The following is a 22,388-nucleotide window of genomic DNA, read 5'->3' as shown; positions in this document are numbered from 1 at the left end:
CACAGTGCCCCTTGCACCCACACAGTGCCCCTTGCACCTACACAGTGCCCCTTGCACCCACACAGTGCCCCTTGCACCCACACAGTGCCCCTTGCACCCACACAGTGCCCCTTGCACCTACACAGTGCCCCTTGCACCTACACAGTGCCCCTTGCACCCACACAGTGCACCTCTCACCTCTAACCCTTTCTCTTTTATGTGGTCTCTCATTCACGTCAGGGCAGTTTGGTGTTTTCTGTTCTTCTGTTTTTCATTTTTCTCATCCTTCTATCTGACATGTCTATTGCCCCTGTGGTACAGAGCTTTCACAGGTCAGGCCTGGAACCACCTTCTCTGTCACCACGTTCTCCAATCATACACTGGAATTCCAGCTGATGGATTCTGCCCTACATGTTCATTATCTGTAATTTAATATGTTTCCATCCACACTTTCTCTGAGGTGGGCTGCCCGAAATAATGACTTTTTTTCCCTTCCTGGGGGGAGGTACTGTAGTTGATATGATTTCATATGAAGTGACATGGAGGCATATCTCTTAGGTGCCATCGTATGATGATAAAAGCTCAGTGAAGGAGGCAGGCGGCTTCATCTCACCACATTTCTCTGTCACCCTATTTACAAGTCTATGTACCTGTATGTATTGATGTGTGTCCTTTACTGAACTGGTCTCCTCTGTGTGTTTGTCCATGCAGGTGATGAACGTGAGCCTGTGGGAGGGGGAGCAGGTGACGTTTGAGGACCTGGGGGGCGGGGAGCCCTCTGTTCTGGCCAACGAGTCTATACTGTTGAAGGGCCTGGTGGTACGCAGCTGGAGCAACCACATCACCATCCACTTCCACAGCCAGAGACAGACCCAGCCTGGGTCCTTCCTGCTCAGATACCAAGGTAAGACCCGAGGGCAACCAAACACCACAGCACTAGCACAGTCACCAACCAAGCACCACAGCACTAGCACAGCCACCAACCAAACACCACAGCACTTGCACAGTCACCAACCAAGCACCACAGCACTTGCACAGCCACCAACCAAGCACCACAGCACTAGCACAGCCACCAACCAAACACCACAGCACTTGCACAGCCACCAACCAAACAACACAGCACATCGACCTAATCAAATACTGCACAACAACTAACCAAGTTTCAGAATGTGAGTTGCAACCCATATGAGGTGATCATATAGACAGGGCCTGAGAGGTTGAACTCTCCTCTCCTCTCCTCTCCTCTCCTCTCCTCTCCTCTCCTCTCCTCTCCTCTCCTCTCCTCTCCTCTCCTCTCCTCTCCTCTCCTCTCCTCTCCTCTCCTCTCCTCTCCTCTCCTCTCCTCTCCTCTCCCCTCCTCCATTAGCCTCCTCCATTAGCCTCCTCCAGTACACTGGTGCTCACCCTCCCATTATACCTTGTCAACATAATGTGCTCATGTTAGCCACAAAATGACAACAGCTGTCAATTGGCAGCATAATCAGGTGGGGAAATTGCTGTGATGATGCTCTTCTAATTGTCATTTACTAGAGATTGCAGAAGGAGACTGCATGCAGTTATGAGCCGTGTTGCTTAGACATGGTGGTAAAATAGAAAAACTACAAATATTATTTTCCAGATTCTTTTGTTTTTGTGAGCTAATGAACTGTGGCAGGTTTGTAAATGGGGTAGTGCCATTCTGAACAATGCCTAGATTACAGGTTGAATAAGAATTGCATTTCCCACTCATCCATCCCTCTCTGAATCATGCTATGCCCCCCTTCTGGCTTGCTCTCTCCCTCTCTCTCTCCTTTGTGAGGTGTGTGGGTGGTGTTCACCACCCAGTGAGGGGGACCTTCAGGGCTTTCTGTGGCAGGCTTCTGCTGCTCTATTAAGTAGCATGGCAATCATACGGCAGGGCACGGAACAGCACCACTGATAATAACTTTCTGCTTCTTTACAAAACTTCCAATTACCTCACACAGTGGTCCCCTCCTCCTCCGCTCCACCTGTTTGATATTCTCTGAGCAGCGCGTCATGCTGATCTGTGCTGGCAATGAGGGTGGCCTATAACTTTGATGATATTTTCCCCTGTCTCTGACGTACAGTATGGTGCATTCTGTAGCGGACAGCGACACTGGAAATAAATAACCTCGGGGAGAGTAACTTGACGAAATCTGGCATGTTCATAGACGGAATCTCTCTTTTATTTTTTCTTTGTCTCTATCTCCCCCCCTCTCTCTCTCTCACTCCCTCCCTTCGTCTCTCTAGCAATGTTAATAACTGTTAATAAAAAAAATATGGTTCTGGGGGCATGCTGAATAATGTGCATATCATTTGGTCATCTTAATCACGAGTGCATTAAATCTCAATGAAACACTGCCTGGAAACAAATTGAGATCCCATTAGGATACATCAAATTTAAGTTATGAATCCAGCAATCAACTAGTCAGCCATCTTTCTGCATACCTGTGGCAGAACAAGAGTTTTCCTACTACACCAAGACAGTGCTTCGTTAGAGGAATTGTTTGCTCAAAATACAAATATTAATGATTTCCCACATACTTTCGCCATTTCAGGTTTTTTATTTTGGTATAGGCTATAGCTCTGTTTGCGAAGCATTGATCTTCTAATTACTTTGGAGTCACTTTGAGGACATCTTCATGCTTTTAAGAGCTTACTACAATGTTCCCTTTTGGCTTCCATACATTTCTGGCCCAAGGACGCAAAAATAATCAATCTGGTATCTTCTGCTCTTTTGATGTGTTCAGAAAGATCTGTAATTTGATATTTTAACACCAACACATTGATGTCTATGTTAATAAAATGTTATCTCAAAGTAAGCTAAGAGTCTGATTGTCTACCAGGTGACATAAGCTGGAGATGGAGAGCGGTAACATTTTCATTTATACCCCATGACAGTTTTACGTGTATTGAGATGATTGCTCTGATATTACAATCTTTTTGCTCTGCAAGATCACCTTGTCCCGTAATGAGGTGTGGAGAATGTGATCAGACAAGCAGTGAGCAGGAGACTGATTTGTTTTAAAGATGGACGCTGGGCAATCGGAAAGTGTCTGTCATTAAATCCTGCATAATCATCTCCTCTGGCTGAGGTGGCCGGTAATGAAATCAACACTGTTTTCATAGATTATTCCTGAGGGCAGATAGATCAAACAGTGATTTTGAGGGAACTAAAGAGCAAATTGTGTTGATCATTGCGGGTGATAAAAACATTTGCTCAGTATTTATGAAGCAAACATATATAAATGAGTTCTGTATTGGTATTTTACATTTAAATCGATAATCCTAGGAGAATTGTAATGCTTGCTCTCCTGCCTTGTCTTATCTATTTGTACCTTAAATACCTCTCTCTCTCTCCCTCTCTTTCTTTCTCGTGTCAGGTATATACAATCAGTGGTGGTGTGTATTTCTCTTCATGTACAGAACCAGTCAAAAGTTTGGACACACCTACTCAGTCAAGGGTTTTTCTTTCTTTTTATTATTTTCTACATTGTAGAATAATAGTGAAGACATCAAAACTATGAAATAACACATATGGAATCATGTAGTAACCAAAAAAGTGTTAAACAAATCAAAATATATGTTATATTTGAGATTCTTCAAGGTAGCCACCCTTTGCCTTGATAACAGCTTTGCACACTCTTGGCATTCTCTCAACCAGATTCACCAGGAATGCTTTTCAAACAGTCTTGAAGGAGTTTCCACAAATGCTGAGCACTTATTGGCTGCTTTTTTTTATTTATTTCACCTTTATTTAACCAGATAAGCTATTTACAACTGCGACCTGGCCAAGATAAAGCAAAGCTTTGCGACACAAACAACAACACAGAGTTACACATACCACAATAGAAAAAAAAGTATATTTACAGTGTGTGCAAATGGCGTGAGGAGGTAAGGCAATAAATAGGCCATAGTACCGAAGTAATTACAATTGAAAACTGAACACTGGAGTGATAGATGTGCAGATGATGTGTGCAAGTAGAAATACTGGTGTGCAAAAGAGCAAAAAAGTAAATAAAAACAATATGGAGATGAGGTAGGTAGATTGGATGGGTTATTTACAGATGGGCTGTGTACGGCTGCAGCGATAGGTTAGCTGCTCAGATAGCTGATGTTTAAAGTTAGTGAGGAAGATATAAGTCTCCAACTTCAGCAATTTTTGCAATTCGTTCCAGTCATTGGCAGCAGAGAACTGGAAGGAAAGGCGGCCAAAGGAGGTGTTGGCTTTGGGGATGACCAACGAGATATACCTGCTGGAGCGCGTGCTACGGGTGGGTGTTGTTATCGTGACCAGCGAGCTGAGATAAGGCAGAGCTTTACCTAGCATAGACATATAGATGACCTGAAGCCAGAGGGTCTGGCGACGAATATGTAGCGAGGGCCAGCTGACGAGAGCGTACAGGTCGCAGTGGTGGGTGGTATATCTGGCTTTGGTGACAAAACGGATGGCACTGTGATAGACTGTATCCAGTTTGCTGAGTAGAGTGTTGGAGGCAATTTTTTAAATGACATCGCTGAAGTCGAGGATCGGTAGGATAGTCAGTTTTACAAGGGTATGTTTGGCGGAGTGAGTAAAGGAGGCTTTGTTGTGAATTAGGAAGCTGATTCTAGATTTAATTTTGGATTGGAGATGTTTAATATGAGTCTGGAAGGAGTGTTTACAGTCTAGCCAGACACCTAGGTATTTGTAGTTGTCCACACATTCTAAGTCAGAACCGTCCAGAGTAGTGATGCTAGTCGGGCGGACGGGTGCGGGCAGCGATCGGTTAAAACGCATGCATTTGGTTTTACTAGCGTTTAAGAACAGTTGGAGGCTACGGAAGGAGTGTTGTATAGCATTGAAGGTCGTTTGGAGGTTAGTTAACACAGTGTCCAAAGAAGGGCCAGATGTATACAGAATGGTGTCGCCTGCGTAGAGGTTGATAAGGGAATCACCCGCAGCAAGAGCGACATCGTTGATATATATAGAGAAAAGAGTCGGCCCGAGAATTGAACCCTGTGGTACCCCCATAGAGACTGCCAGAGGTCCGGACAACAGGCCCTCTGAATTGACACACTGAACTCTATCTGAGAAGTAGTTGGTGAACCAGGCGAGGCAGTCATTTGAGAAACCAAGGCTGTTGAGTCTGCCGATAAGAATACGGTGATTGACAGAGTCAAAAGCCTTGACCAGGTCGATGAAGACGGCTGCACAGTACTGTCTTTTATCGATGGCGGTTATGATATCGTTTAGTACCTTGATATCGTTTAACGTGGCTGAGGTGCACCCATGACCAGCTCGGAAACCGGATTGCACAGCGGAGAAGGTACGGTGGGATTCGAAATGGTCAGTGATCTGTTTATTAACTTGGCTTTTGAAGACTTTAGAAAGGCAGGGCAGGTTGGATATAGGTCTGTAACAGTTTGGGTATAGAGTGTCACCCCCTTTGAAGAGGGGGATGACCGCGGCAGCTTTCCAATCTTTAGGGATCTCGGATGATACGAAAGAGAGGTTGAACAGACTGGTAATAGGGGTTGTAACAATGGCGGAGGATAATTTTAGAAAGAGAGGGTCCAGATTGTCTAGCCCAGCTGATTTATACAGGTCCAGGTTTTGCAGCTCTTTCAGTACATCTGTTATCTGGATTTGGGTGAAGGAAAAGCTGGGGAGGCTTGAGCAAGAAGCTGTGGGGGGTGCGGAGCTGTTGGCTTGGGTTTGGGTAGCCAGGAGGAAAGCATGGCCAGCCGTAGAGAAATGCTCGATTATCGTGGATTTATTGGTGGTGACAGTGTTTCCTAGCCTCTGTGCAGTGGGCAGCTGGGAGGAGGTGCTCTTATTCTCCATGGACTTTACAGTGTCCCAGAACGTTTTGGAGTTAGAGAAGTTCCTCCTCCTCCATGTTTCATACTGGGAACCACACATGCAGAGATCATCTGTTAAACCTACTCTGCGTCTCACAAAGACACAGTGGTTGGAACCCAAAATCTCAAATTTGGACTCATCAGACCAAAGGATAGATTTCCACCGGTCTAATGTCCATTTCTCATATTTCTTGTCTCAAGCAAGTCTCTTCCTATTATTGGTGTCCTTTTGTAGTGGTGTCTTTGCAGCAATTCGACCATGAAGGCCTGATTCACACAGTCTCCTCTTGAGGTGTGTCTGTTACTTGAACTCTGTGAAGCTTTTATTTGGGCTGCAATTTCTGAGGCTGGTAACGCTAATGAACTTATCCTCTGCAGCAGAGGTAACTCTAGGTCTTCCTTTCCTGTGGCGGTCCTCATGAGAGCCACTTTTGTGACTGCACTTTCAAAGTTCTTGAAATGTTTCTGATTGACTGACCATGTCTTAAAGTTATGAAAATATATTTGGATTTCTTTAACAATTGTTTGGTTACTACATTATTTCATAGTTTTGATGTCTTTACTATTATTCTACAATGTAGAAAATATTAAAAATAATGAAAAACCCTTGAATGAGTAGGTGTGTCCAAACTTTTGACTGGTACTGTAGTTTGCTCTACTTCATCATACACCATTATAACTGTATGTTAGTCATCTAGTGTAGCAGGCCAGTTCTGAGAGTCTATTTCTGGTACAGTGTACTGTAGCTCTATTGGCATGGAAACACACTGATGGATATCAAAGCTTCAGCTACCATCTCCCATTTGGCCAGCAGTCATAAGAGCAGTAATTGCGAGCAGATAGATTTCAAGCAGCAGGTAATGATATGGTAATATCACCATCATCTATCAGTGGAGAGAGTCTTTATTTACCAGCTGCTCTGGGACAAAGATCAATGAAACAAGAGCAAAACAATAATCAAATGGAGGAAAACAATCTCTACACAGATTTTGGATAAAGTTGTCACGTAGCTAGGAGTGGTGGGTGTGTCAGGCGCAGAGTCAGGCGCAGAGAGCAGAGGTTTAGGGAAAACCGTATTTATTACGATAAGTATGGTCACGCCAAAAACAACAGGCGAAATAATGACCGACCCAAACAGGACACCAAACAGTCCGAAAAATAACAAAACACAACCATCCACAAACAGAACAGAGAACAGGCCCGCACAAAAGCAGGTGGGCATAGAAGGCTTAAATAGCCCTGAAACAACCCCCAAACAAGAAACAGGTGAAACCAATACAGACATAACCAACAGAAAAAGAAAAGGGAATCGGTGGCAGCTAGTAGACCGGTCACGACGACCGCCGAGCGCCGCCCGAACAGGAAGAGGAGCCACCTTCGGCGGAGGTCGTGACAAAAGTTGATCAGTGATCAAGACCTTGTTCTAACACCTCCCCTTGGCAGGTGTTTAGTAACAACGAAACTTACCAAAACACTTGTTTCCTGTCCTTGTCTTCTTTTCTTTATAACCATTATCTGAGAGTATTGGGGCATCGTCATCATTATCATCAAGTGCTTTGCCAGGTGGTTAGTAGAAGTTAGACACCTAAGAGAGTTAGAGAGATGAAGATGGAGGAGAGTGAGAATGAGAGACAGAAATAGGTAGAGGGACTGTGTGCGTGAGCGAGTGCCATGCGTGTATACACAAGTTAGAGTAGAGGGCAGTCGACAGAAACATGTCCTTCCCCAGGCTCCCCTCACCTTGGTGACGTCTCACTACTGACAGCCACATCTGTCTGTGTCGTCCCCTCGTCTCAGAGCTCCACAGAGCTCCCTGGTGTACCACTCCAGCTCCATATCACTCTCTGTCTCTCACACACTTGTTTATCAGCCCCTCCATTGCTTCCCCACTGAGACAGTACCTCTGATGGTGCAGAGACTGGGCCAGATCAGGGCCAACCCAAGAACCATCCACACACATACTACATATGCAGTGCATTCGGTAAATATTCAGAGCCCTTGACTTTTTTCCCCTCATCAATCTACACACAATATCCCATAATGACAAAGAAAAAACGTTTTTAGAATTGTTTGAAAATGTATTAAAAATAAAATCTGAAACATCACTTTTACTCAGTACTTTGTTGAAGCACCTTTGGCAGTGATTACAGCCTCAAGTCTTCTTGGGTATGACGCTACAAGCTTGGCACACCTGTATTTGGGGAGTTTGTCCCATTCTTCTCTGCAGATGCTCTCAAGCTCTGTCAGGTTGGATGGGGAGCGTCGCTGCACAGCTGTTTTCAGGTCTCTCCAGAGATGTTCGATTGGGTTCAAGTTCGGGCTCTGGCTGGGCTACTCAAGGACATTCAGACTTGTCCTGAAGCCACGCCTGTGTTGTCTTGGCTGTGTGCTTAGGGTTGTTGTCCTGTTGGAAGGTGAACCTTCACCCCAGTCTGAGGTCCTGAGTGCTCTGGAGCAGGTTTTCATTAAAGATCTCTCTGTACTTTGCTCCGTTCATCTTTTCCTCGATCCTGACTAATCTCCCAGTCATTACCTCTGAAAAACCTCCCCACAGCATGATGCTGCCACCACCATGCTTCACCCTAGGGATGGTGCCAGGTTTCCTCCAGACGTGACACTTGACATTCAGGCAAAAGAGTTCAATCTTGGTTTCATCAGACCAGATAGTCCTTTAGGTGCCTTTTGCTAAGTTCCAAGCAGGCTGTCATGTGTCTTTTACTGAGGAGTGGCTTCTGTCTGGCCACTTTGGTGGAGTGCTGCAGAGATGGTTGTCCTTTTGAAAGGCTCTCCCATCTCCACAGAGAAACTCTGGAGCTCTGTCCGAGTGACCGATCAGTTTCTTGATCACCTCCCCGACCAAGGCCCTTCTCCCCCGATAGCTCAGTTTGGCTGGGCAGCCAGCTCTAGGAAGAATCTTGGCGTTTCCAAACTTCTTCCATTTAAGAATGATGGAGACCACTGTGTTCTTGGGGACCTTCAATGCTTTTTTGGTACCATTCCCCAGATCTTTGCCTCAACACAATCCTGTCTCGGAGCTCTACGGACAATTCCTTCAACCTCATGGGTTGGTTTTTTGCTCTGACGTGCACTCTCAACTGTGGGACCTTGTATAGACAGGTGTGTGCTTTCCAAATCATGTCTAATCAATTGCCACTGGTGGACTCCAATCAAGTTGTAGAAACATCACAAGGATGATCAATGGAAACAGGATGCACCAGAGCTCAATTTCGAGTCTCATTGCAAAGGGTCTAAATTCTTATGTAAATAAGGTATTTCTGTTTTTTATTTTTAATACATTTTCTAAAATGTCTAAACCTGTTTTCACTTGGTCATTATGGGGTATTGTGTGTAAGTTGATGAGGGAAAAAAAAAAAATCATCAATTTTAGAATAAGGCTGTAACGTAAGAAAATGTGGAAAAGGGGAAGGTGTCTGAATACTTTCTGAATGCTCTGTACAGTGTATGGATTTAGCACTAAATAACACACATCTCATTTTCTGATTGAAAATGAATGTGACTGTAGCCCAGACAGATCAGATCAGTATTACCAGTATAGCTTGTGTGATTTAATGTGGAAAACAGTATTTGTTTCACCCGTCTCTCTCCCCTACACCACATTCCCCAGTGTTCCTCAGTCTCCTGTCAAATGCTGCTGTTAGTCTGCCTGCATGGCATTAGGTCTCTGCTGCCTCTCCTTTCAACAAATACATCTAAATGATTACACAGATTAAATATGGAGAAGGGCGGAGTGCTTGCCCAAACGGTCAATAGTGACTTAACTCAGCTTAGAAATGTATGCCCAATTTCAGCGATACAGCGGTTATAGTTTTGGCACGCCCTCTAAGACGACACGGTTTTCATAAATACTGTAATATGTTTGAACCCACTATCTCTGCTAACAGATCAATGTAAAAAAAAATCACTGTAATTCAGAACTAACCGTGAAGCTTCCAACAATTGACAAGATGCTCACAGCAATCTTCCATAGAAAATGTGGGTCCTGAGACAAAACCAGTTGAGAACCTCTCTAGAAGATTAAAGGTTAAAAATGGACCCTTTTCAATAAGTACAAGGCCTTCAGGTCCAGACTCCATTGCTGTTGAACCCTGAATAGCAGTGTCGATGCAGAACCATAATGATTGTGTTGATGATTACTTGTGGTGGAGTAGGGAATCTATTGTAGTGTATATGATTAGAACTGTAAAGTATTGTATGAACAGGAGAGCATTTTAGATTGACATGAGTCAGTAGCAGACATAGTAGTGTGGCTGATGTGTGAGTGGTGACAGAGAGAGCAGTAGGATTGAATTGGAGTGTATCTCTGTCATACTCCTTTGTCCCTTGTGGCCGTCTTCAGACACACTTCACATCACAGCCACCAGGCGTGCAGTACGTTAGACAAGCGTCCCCCGACACCCTGTCAGACAAACACGTCAGAAATGCTGCCACTGAATGACGCAAGATTAAGACCTACTGACCCTCAACACTACTCCTCATCCTCCTCCTCCTCTTCTGATATTTGTACTCTTGTCTAGTCAGCCTCCTCCTCTCCCTCTCTCCCCCCCTCTCCCTCTCTCCCTTTCCCTCCCTCTCTCTCTTTCCCTCCCTCTCTCTCTCTTTCTCTCTACTTTTACACTGTCTGGTAACCTACCAGTCTGGTTGATAATCATTCTCTTGTAGAAAGAACCCCATGTTTCACTTAATCCTTTTTTAATGAAAACCAGTAAAGTGGTGGCAAATTGATTTCAAACTTCCACTGATATAATGATATTTTTAAAATTCCCTTTGTCCTCGCCCAGTTAACAGTGATCCATCTCCTTATTATTCAACTATTGTTGAGAAGTAATTACAGCCAGAGGATTTAATTTGAACTTAATTGTAGAACAGAATAGATTCTTACTAAATTCAGTTACCAACACATTAGTATTTAATAAGAAGGGAAATAGCATGGAATGCAATGGTAGCAAACATAATTAAGTATTCTAAAGAGCAGGTCAAGCATAAACAAGGCAAGGACTGATAAGAACCAAACCCTGCTTAACAGCAATAAACTGGGCTTGTCTGTGAATAAACAGCAGTGTAATAATGAATGAACTACCGTTAGGATTATTAAAGTAATTTTGTTTTGTAAGGTAAAGGTAAAGGTAAAAAAATGCACCAAATTCCAAAGTACCATCAAACTGCTAACTCTATAGCTCTAATGTGTAAGGTACCTATAAAATATAACAAAAAATAAGCAAAAGAGTCACAGAGAAAAGTTCATGGGGATGTTTGTCATTGCAGTTCCCTATCAGGGTTGATTAACAGGCCATGTGCATCCTGATCCTGGTCTACATATTTCCACAGCAGAGCAGAAGTGAAGACATTAACATGTCAGCCACACATTATTATGCTTAGCATAATCACCACCCCACTCAGAGAGGTAGCATGACCGATTCTCCTCTACTGCCTTTCATGTGTTTGCATCCTAATGATTCTGTCCCCACAGATTAGTCTGTGATGATGGGATGTTTTAAGTCTATTAGTGGTAGTGAACCATCCAGGCCACCTCAGAATAACCCAAACCAATGGCTAATCATCCAGCTTATCTTAAAATAAACCAAATTTAGGGCTAATTTGGTTACTTATTCTGTGTAAGACTTTGGTAGATGCCCAGTGAGCATGGAACAAACCTCAATCAAACCCCACATTTCACAGAACCACACCATCCATGTGTCCAGTCAGTCCGTATTTCAGTCATTCCAAGTGAACCTCCTGAAGTTTTGCTGTACTTGGGCCTTTCCCTCTCTCTCTTCGGGCCTTTTCTTTATAGACCCCACATCACAATCTCATTAGCATTAGCATTAGCAAAGCCATATAAAAACTGAGGACCATGGGTTTTTAACTGCAATGGCAACCAATAGTCTATTCACTTTTAATGAAGTTATTATATTTGCTGGCAGTTAGCTCCTATAGCAGCTCCATGGTGCTCTGCTGTAGTGAGACATTTCATGGATTCATATTATTACACCATTCGCCCATTACCGAGAGAGCATCACAGCATGCTGTAAATTTAATGAAGCAAGAGCTTTTTATTGCCTTTGTGCTTTAGGCACCTGAGGTTTGAGTGGGAATAAGAGGTGTGTGGGTTGCTACTGTAGTATTTCCATGGGAACGAGGTAGACTTGTTTGTCTATGAAGTCTCTATTTCTTTGTTTTCATGTCTGAATGACAAACCAGGCTACAACGTAACACGGAACCAAAACCGGCTGCGCGTGTGCGCCATCGTGCGCCATCGTGAGCCATCGTGCATAAATGTATTTTGTCCTCCCACACCAAACGAGATCATGACACGCATGTTAAAATATCAAAACAAACTCTGAACCAATTATATTAATTTGGGGACAGGTCAAAAAGCATTTAACATTTATGGAAATTTAGCTAGCTAGCTTGCACTTGCTAGTTAATTTGTCTTATTTAGCTAGCTTACTGTTGCTAGCTAATTTGTCCTGGGAATTAAACATTGAGTTGTTATTTTACCTGAAATGCACAAGGTCCTCTACTCCGCCAATTAATCCACACATAAAACGGTCAACCGAATCGTTTCTAGTCAGCTCTCCTCCTTCCAGGCTTTTTCTTCTCTTGACTTTATATTGCGATTGGCAACTTTCATAAATTAGATGCATTACCGGCACTGACCTCGTTCATCTTTCAGTCACCCAAGTGGGTATAACCAATGAGGAGATGGCACGTGGGTACCTGCTTCTATAAACCAATGAGGAGATGGGGGAGGCAGGACTTGCAGCGTGATCTACGTCAGAAATAGAATTGACTTCTATTTTAGCCCTTGGCAACGCAGACGCTCATTGGCGCACGCGTGCAGTGTGGGTGCAATAATTGAATAACATGTATGTCTAAATGTATTTTGCAACACTTGTGCACGCGACGCGAGCGGTGTAGTCAGCCTGTTAAACGTAAGAGTATGAAGCTATGAAATCTAAAAAAAAAGATTTCTGTTGGTGCCTAAAACTTTCTGTCTGCTCTTTAACATGATTTTAAGTGTACATAAATATGGTACACTATTTCCCAAAATGGGAATATGGCATAGAAATGCATGCCATTTGCCAGGTAAATGAAATGTCATTCTCGCAGGTGTTTTCTCCTTTCCATGATGGGCAGAAGGACGCCCCTTCCACACCACCACATCATTCATATCCCTTAGGTGCCTTCAGACATACAGTCACAGGTCTGAAAGGTCATTTTATCCTTCCTTTGCTTTCGCTGCTCCGTGGGGTTAATGTGAGGCAGCGTTTAATCCAATCTAAACACTGAAACAGATTTCCCATATGCCCCTGTCTTCTCTCCTCAGTGACCCTGTCACACATGGTTATTCTCAATGAGGCCTGATGAGCCTGGCTGCAAATGAATCCCCTCTGTGTTTCATAATTAATGCCCGTGGATGGTGTGGAGGAGGATGCATCTTCCATTAGGTCATGTAAAATACAGGAGTTTTAATAGACCATTAGTCTCTGTTAGTGAGTTAGCGCTTCAGCGTTATAAAATGTTCTTATATTTATACTTGAACTTTGTCGTAAGATCATTCCCGACAGTGTGCTTATTTTGGATTCATAAAAGATACTGAGCATAAAAAACCTTGCTTACGCAGGTTCTAAGAGGCCCATTTGTAACTTACACAGCTGTGATCTATAAATCTAAAATTAACTTAAAATTGACGGCACCTGAACGTGCCTTACAATCAGCGATTTCCCCTTATAGAATGCTAGCACAAATGAGGGATTAGTCAGGAATAACCATGGACTAAAAGAGAAAAGCTAACTTTTTGGAAGACGAGATCACTTGTGGCAGGATGCGGCTGAGTGATGGCTGTGATATACCCGACCTGTCACTCATTCCCTCTGGGATGTCCCAGTAGCGAGGAATCCCAGAGTGGACAGTACTTGGACATATACGGGTATGGCATGATTACAGCGTGTCTTCCTTTCCAGATTAGGGGCTAAATCTGCTCACAAATCTAACAGAACATTTATTGGGAGACAATAGCGACTTATAAACAATGAATCATCATTTGAAGAAAGTCTCTGAAAACTCTCTCCCTTCTACAAGCACAGTTTCAATGTCTTCCAATAACGCAAGAACAGCCATGGTTACTTTTTTCTAATTTGACACACTATTTATAGAACATCACATCCTGTTTTTAATTCAAAACACTTTGCGTCTTGCAATTCATTCCTCACACCTTTAATTGATCATTCCTAACTGCAATACCCCTACATAACCAGCAGGAAAATCACTTACGTCAAGTCTAGACTTTGCATAGAGATAAGATTATTTCCACGACAAAGTAAGGTTTTATAAATAACTACTTATATGTGGTTTTCTGCGTAAGTCATACTTAAGATAAAAAATGATCGTACGTCCGTTTTAAAAATGAGGCCCCAGGCCTCTCTCTGATTGCAGGCAGAGCGAAATGGCTAGGGGACTGTGGTGACCTCTGTGATGGCAAACTGCCACCCATTCTGCATTTCTTCTGTGCTACGAAACGAGAGTGTGTTTGGAATCAGTAATAAGGCTGGGTGCTTAGCAGCATCTTCAATGTTTGGTTTGGTAGGGTGAACAAGGATTGTGAACATGTTTAAGTTCTGGCAGAGCAGGCACCTGAAGAGGAAAAACTAGCCTGAGAATTCTGCTAACACTTCATTACAACTAGGTTGTGAGAAGGTTGGTAATGTCTTTACCTAGTCACTAGCTTACTAATTCACTGGCCTTGTAGTTAGAGTGTCCGCCCTGGCACTGGAAGGTTGTGAGTTCAAAACCTGGCTGAGTCATACCAAAGACTGTAAAATATTGGGACCTGATGCATCTTGACTTTGGCACTCAGCATTAAGGAGATACTGTTGATTGGGGGTAAGGCCCTGTGATAGACTAGCATCCTGTACATCATGCTGCCTCACACTACAGAAACAGGAGCTAGGTGCCTGCACTATTAGCTGTTCTGGCTTGTACAAGCCTGGGACTATAAGTGTCTATTTGCATTTTTTATAAAAATTGAGTTAATAACATATCCTTGTTCTGTTCAAAGTATAGTATATAGTACTCTAAATAACCCAATTCATGTTGTTAAGTTCAAAAGAATACAAGATAAACATTTCTGACACCATTCAAACCAATGAGAGTTCAGAACTTTAAATCCAATTATGTCAGAATCATATTTTTGCAGATAGAACCCTATAGTCCAAAGCTCTCGTAGTGACAAAGTTTTACAGACAACACTGTAAAGTCACAATTTTGGTAAAAACGTGGTGACGTTTTTTGGCTATATTTGGTTCCTCTGTCCCTGTGTGGTGTCCTAAATGTGGACTGAGCTCTACAGCCCGGTATGCACTCTATCATACCTCTCCGGGGGGAGTTGAGGGCCTCTCAGAATATAAACATGGCCATTGAATCTGCTAGTGCTACTTAGCCGCCAGCTAATCTCCCAAGCCAGTTGTTCCAACGGCATCGTTACCAGTCTGAACCCATCTCATTTTATGGCCTCTATAACACAGTAGGAGGAGAAGGCTGTGTAGACAGTGGAGAGGAGGAGGCTGTGTAGACAGTGGAGAGAAGGAGGCAGGCTGCCAGTGTGATTTAGTACCTGGAGGATCAGCTCCACGTTAGGCCAGCCTCCAGTGCACCCTCTTTATTAGTCTAATTGAAACAGAAACGGCGGGGTGATAATGCTATAACAACACCCCCATGCCTTCGCCCCTGAGCCAGAACCCGCTGCGCTGATACGCCCGCCGCAGCCTGCAATAAACCATAAATAAAATGGAGAGCAGAGGGGACTGGGCCATGCTCATTGGCTCCGAGGAGCACTTTAACTTTCAAATTGCATGCACCAGTAAGATTAGACAGCAGTCAGCAGCAGGCCTCTTCTCTATCTCTGCATGGCCCACTCTTTCTGGCCTTTTCTCGCAATTGGTTTTTAAGTGAGGGAAGACCCAGCCAGTAAGGCCCAAGACGATAGACCTGGACCCATGTTTTATACTCAGAGGAGCTCCTGTGAAACGCAGTGTGACTTAAACCAAATGGTCTGAACTGTACAGTATGTGTCATCATCTCCTCTATGGGTACCCTGTTACAGGCATCATCTCCTCTATGGGTACCCTGTTACAGGCATCATCTCCTCTATGGGTACCCTGTTACAGGCACCATCTCCTCTATGGGTACCCAGTTACAGGCACCATCTCCTCTATGGGTACCCTGTTACAGGCATCATCTCCACTATGGGTACCCTGTTACAGTCATCAACTCCTCTATGGGTACCCTGTTACAGGCAACATCACCTCTATGGGTACCCTGTTACAGTCATCACCTCCTCTATGGGTACCCTGTTACAGGCAACATCACCTCCTCTATGGGTACCCTGTTACAGTCATCACCTCCTCTATGGGTACCCTGTTACAGTCATCACCTCCTCTATGGGTACCCTGTTACAGTCATCACCTCCTCTATGGGTACCCTGTTACAGTCATCACCTCCTCTATGGTACCCTGTTACAGGCATCAGCTCCTCTATGGGTACCCTGTTACAGGCATCACCTCCTCTATGGGTACCCTGTTACAGGCATCAGCTCCTCTATGGTACCCTGTTACAGGCATCAGCTCCTCTATGGGTACCCTGTTACAGGCATCACCTCCTCCATGGGTACCCTGATACAGTCATCCCATCCTCTATGGGTACCCTGTTACAGTCATCACCTCCTCTATGGGTACTCTGTTACAGGCATCATCTCCTCTATGGGTACCCTGTTACAGGCATCACCTCCTCTATGGGGACTCTATTACAAGCATCATCTCCTCTATGGGTACCCTGTTACAGTCATCACCTCCTCTATAGGTACCATGTTACAGGAGTCATCTCCTCTATAGGTACATTGTTACAGGCATCACATCCTCTATGCATACCCTGTTACAGGCAACATCTCCTCTATGGGTACCCTGTTACAGGCATCATCTCCTCTATGGGTGCCCTGTTACAGGCATCATCTCCTCTATGGGTGCCCTGTTACAGGCATAATCTCCTCTATAAGTACCCTGTTACAGGAGTCATCTCCTCTATGGGTACCCTGTTACAGGCAACATCTCCTCTATGGTTACCCTGTTACAGGCAACATCTCCTCTATGGGTACCCTGTTACAGGCATCATCTCCTCTATGGGTACCCTGTTACAGGCAACATCTCCTCTATGGGTACCCTGTTACAGGCATCATCTCCTCTATGGGTACCCAGTTACAGGCATCATCTCCTCTATGGGTACCCTGTTACAGGCAACATCTCCTCTATGGGTACCCTGTTACAGGCATCATCTCCTCTATGGGTACCCTGTTACAGGCATCATCTCCTCTATGGGTGCCCTGTTACAGACATCATCTCCTCTATTGGTACCCTGTTACAGGCATCATCTCCTCTATGGGTACCCTGTTATGGGCATCACCTCCTCTGTGGGTACCCTGTTACAGGAGTCATCTCCTCTATAGGTACATTGTTACAAGCATCACATCCTCTATGCATACCCTGTTACAGGCAACATCTCCTCTATGGGTACCCTGTTACAGGCATCATCTCCTCTCTGGGTGCCATGTTAAAGGCATCATCTCCTCTATGGGTACCCTGTTACAGGAGTCATCTCCGCTATGGGTACCTTGTTACAGGCAACATCTCCTCTATGGGTACCCTATTACAGGCATCATCTCCTCTATTGGTACCCTGTTACAGGAGTCATCTCCTCTTTGGGTACCCTGTTACAGGCTTCATCTCCTCTATGGGTACCCTGTTACGGGCATCACCTCTTCTGTGGGTACCCTGTTACAGGCATCATCTCCTCTATTGGTACCCTGTTACAGGAGTCATATCCTCTATGGGTACCCTGTTCAAGGCAACATCTCCTCTATGGGTACCCTGTTACAGGCATCATCTCCTCTATGGGTACCCTGTTACAGGCATCATCTCCTCTATGGGTGCCCTGTTACAGACATCATCTCCTCTATTGGTACCCTGTTACAGGCATCGTCTCCTCTATGGGTACCCTGTTACGGGCATCACCTCCTCTGTGGGTACCCTGTTACAGGAGTCATCTCCTCTATAGGTACATTGTTACAGGCATCACATCCTCTATGCAAACCCTGTTACAGGCAACATCTCCTCTATGGGTACCCTGTTACAGGCATCATCTCCTCTATGGGTCACATGTTACAGGCATCATCTCCTCTATGGGTACCCTGTTACAGGAGTCATCTCCTCTATGGGTTCCCTGTTACAGGCATCACCTCCTCTATGCATACCCTGTTACAGGCAACATCTCATCTATGGGTACCCTGTTACAGGCATCACCTCCTTTATGGGTGCCCTGTTACAGGCATCATCTCCTCTATGGGTACCCTGTTACAGGAGTCATCTCCGCTATGGGTACCCTGTTACATGCAACATCTCCTCTATGGGTACCCTGTTAAAGGCAACATCTCCTCTATGGGTACCCTGTTACAGGCATCATCTCCTCTGTGGGTACCCTGTTACAGGCATCATCTCCTCTATGGATACCCTGTTACAGGCATCACCTCCTCTATGGGTGTCCTGTTACAGTCATCACCTCCTCTATGGGTACCCTGTTACAGTCATCACATCCTCTATGGGTACCCTCTTACAGACATCAACTCCTCTATGGGTACTCTGTTACAGGCTTCATCTCCTCTATGGGTACCCTGTTACTGGCATCACCTCCTCTATGGGGACTATATTACAAGCATCATCTCCTCTTTGGGTACCCTGTTACAGGCATCATCTCCTTTATGGGTACCCTGTTACAGGCATCACCTCCTCTATGGGTACCCTGTTACAGGCATCATCTCCTCTATGGGTCACATGTTACAGGCATCATCTCCTCTATGGGTACCCTGTTACAGGAGTCATCTCCTCTATGGGTTCCCTGTTACAGGCATCACCTCCTCTATGCATACCCTGTTACAGGCAACATCTCATCTATGGGTACCCTGTTACAGGCATCACCTCCTTTATGGGTGCCCTGTTACAGGCATCATCTCCTCTATGGGTACCCTGTTACAGGAGTCATCTCCGCTATGGGTACCCTGTTACATGCAACATCTCCTCTATGGGTACCCTGTTAAAGGCAACATCTCCTCTATGGGTACCCTGTTACAGGCATCATCTCCTCTGTGGGTACCCTGTTACAGGCATCATCTCCTCTATGGATACCCTGTTACAGGCATCACCTCCTCTATGGGTGTCCTGTTACAGTCATCACCTCCTCTATGGGTACCCTGTTACAGTCATCACATCCTCTATGGGTACCCTCTTACAGTCATCAACTCCTCTATGGGTACTCTGTTACAGGCTTCATCTCCTCTATGGGTACCCTGTTACTGGCATCACCTCCTCTATGGGGACTATATTACAAGCATCATCTCCTCTTTGGGTACCCTGTTACAGGCATCATCTCCTTTATGGGTACCCTGTTACAGGCATCACCTCCTCTATGGATACCCTGTTACAGGCATCACGTCCTCTATGGTACCCTGTTACAGGCATCATCTCCTCTATGGGTACCCTGTTACAGGCGTCACCTCCTCTATGGGTACCCTGTTACAGTCATCCCATCTTCTATGGGTACCATGTTACAGTCATCACCTCCTCTATGGGTACCCTGTTACAGGCAACATCTCCTCTATGGGTACCCTGTTACAGGCATCCCCTCCTCTATGGGTACCCTGTTACAGGCATCACCTCCTCTATGGGTACCCTGTTACAGGCATCATCTCCTCTATGGTACCCTGTTACAGGCATCATCTCCTCTATGGGTACCCTGTTACAGGCAACATGTCCTCTATGCGTACCCTGTTACAGGCATCATCTCCTCTATGGGTGCCCTGTTACAGGCATCATCTCCTCTATGGGTACCCTGTTACAGTCATCACCTCCTCTATAGGTACCCCGTTACAGGAGTCATCTCCTCTATGGGTACCCTGTTACAGGCATCACCTCCTCTATGGGTACCCTGTTACAGGAGTCATCTCCTCTATGGGTACCCTGTTACAGGCATCACCTCCTCTATGCATACCCTGTTACAGGCAACATCTCCTCTATGGGTACCCTGTTACAGGCATCATCTCCTCTATGGGTGCCCTGTTACAGGCTTCATCTCCTATATGGGTACCCTGTTACAGGAGTCATCTCCTCTATGGGTACCCTGTTACGGGCATCGCCTCCTCTGTGGGTACCCTGTTACAGGAGTCATCTCCTCTATAGGTACCCTGTTACAGGCATCACCTCCTCTATGCATACCCTGTTACAGGCATCATCTCCTCTATGGGTACCCTGTTACAGGCATCACCTCCTCTATGGGTACCCTGTTACAGTCATCACCTCCTCTATGGGTACCCTGTTACAGGAGTCATCACCTCCTCTATGGGTACCCTCTTACAGTCATCAACTCCTCTATGGGTACTCTGTTACAGGCTTCATCTCCTCTATGGGTACCCTGTTACTGGCATCACCTCCTCTATGGGGACTATATTACAAGCATCATCTCCTCTATGGGTACCCTGTTACAGGCATCATCTCCTCTATGGGTACCCTGTTACAGGCATCACCTCCTCTATGGGTACCCTGTTACAGGCATCACGTCCTCTATGGTACCCTGTTACAGGCATCATCTCCTCTATGGGTACCCTGTTACAGGCGTCACCTCCTCTATGGGTACCCTGTTACAGTCATCCCATCTTCTATGGGTACCATGTTACAGTCATCACCTCCTCTATGGGTACTCTGTTACAGGCAACATCTCCTCTATGGGTACCCTGTTACAGGCATCCCCTCCTCTATGGGTACCCTGTTACAGGCATCACCTCCTCTATGGTCCCCTGTTACAGGCATCATCTCCTCTATGGGTACCCTGTTACAGGCAACATCTCCTCTATGGGTACCCTGTTACAGGCATCATCTCCTCTATGGGTGCCCTGTTACAGGCATCATCTCCTCTATGGGTACCCTGTTACAGTCATCACCTCCTCTATAGGTACCCTGTTACAGGAGTCATCTCCTCTATGGGTACCCTGTTACAGGCAACATCTCCTCTATGGGTGCCCTGTTACAGGCTTCATCTCCTATATGGGTACCCTGTTACAGGAGTCATCTCCTCTATGGGTACCCTGTTACGGGCATCGCCTCCTCTGTGGGTACCCTGTTACAGGAGTCATCTCCTCTATAGGTACCCTGTTACAGGCATCACCTCCTCTATGCATACCCTGTTACAGGCATCATCTCCTCTATGGGTACCCTGTTACAGGCATCACCTCCTCTATGGGTACCCTGTTACAGTCATCACCTCCTCTATGGGTACCCTGTTACAGGAGTCATCACCTCCTCTATGGGTACCCTCTTACAGTCATCAACTCCTCTATGGGTACTCTGTTACAGGCTTCATCTCCTCTATGGGTACCCTGTTACTGGCATCACCTCCTCTATGGGGACTATATTACAAGCATCATCTCCTCTATGGGTACCCTGTTACAGGCATCATCTCCTCTATGGGTACCCTGTTACAGGCATCACCTCCTCTATGGGTACCCTGTTACAGGCATCACGTCCTCTATGGTACCCTGTTACAGGCATCATCTCCTCTATGGGTACCCTGTTACAGGCGTCACCTCCTCTATGGGTACCCTGTTACAGTCATCCCATCTTCTATGGGTACCATGTTACAGTCATCACCTCCTCTATGGGTACTCTGTTACAGGCAACATCTCCTCTATGGGTACCCTGTTACAGGCATCCCCTCCTCTATGGGTACCCTGTTACAGGCATCACCTCCTCTATGGTACCCTGTTACAGGCATCATCTCCTCTATGGGTACCCTGTTACAGGCAACATCTCCTCTATGGGTACCCTGTTACAGGCATCATCTCCTCTATGGGTGCCCTGTTACAGGCATCATCTCCTCTATGGGTACCCTGTTACAGTCATCACCTCCTCTATAGGTACCCTGTTACAGGAGTCATCTCCTCTATGGGTACCCTGTTACAGGCAACATCTCCTCTATGGGTACTCTGTTACAGGAGTCATCTCCTCTATAGGTACCCTGTTACAGGCAACATCTCCTCTATGGGTACCCTGTTACAGGCATCATCTCCTCTATGGGTGCCCTGTTACAGGCTTCATCTCCTATATGGGTACCCTGTTACAGGAGTCATCTCCTCTATGGGTACCCTGTTACGGGCATCGTCTCCTCTGTGGGTACCCTGTTACAGGAGTCATCTCCTCTATAGGTACCCTGTTACAGGCATCACCTCCTCTATGCATACCCTGTTACAGGCAACATCTCCTCTATGGGTACCCTGTTACAGGCATCATCTCCTCTATGGGTACCATGTTACAGGCATCATCTCCTCTATGGGTGCCCTGTTACAGACATCATCTCCTCTATGGGTACCCTGTAACAGGCATCATCTCCTCTATGGGTACCCTGTTACAGGCATCATCTCCTCTATGGGTACCCTGTTACAGGAGTCATCT

General features: G+C 45.4%; 1 protein-coding gene across 3 annotated transcripts in view; it reads left to right on the top strand.

Annotated features, from left to right (window-relative positions):
* Positions 1 to 22,388, top strand: part of LOC139548168 (seizure protein 6 homolog) — a 146,258-nt gene that overhangs the window by 102,487 nt on the left and 21,383 nt on the right. For all 3 annotated transcript variants that reach the window (XM_071357626.1, XM_071357625.1, XM_071357624.1), the window contains exon 4: positions 691 to 883. In XM_071357626.1, the coding sequence (XP_071213727.1) occupies positions 691 to 883 (193 nt within the window). The remainder of the gene's footprint in view (positions 1 to 690; positions 884 to 22,388) is intronic.

Source organism: Salvelinus alpinus, chromosome 21, assembly GCF_045679555.1.
Source record: "Salvelinus alpinus chromosome 21, SLU_Salpinus.1, whole genome shotgun sequence".
Taxonomy (NCBI): Eukaryota; Metazoa; Chordata; class Actinopteri; order Salmoniformes; family Salmonidae; genus Salvelinus; species Salvelinus alpinus.
Note: the sequence above shows the minus strand (reverse complement) of the source record. Positions and strands in the feature narration are given on the sequence as shown.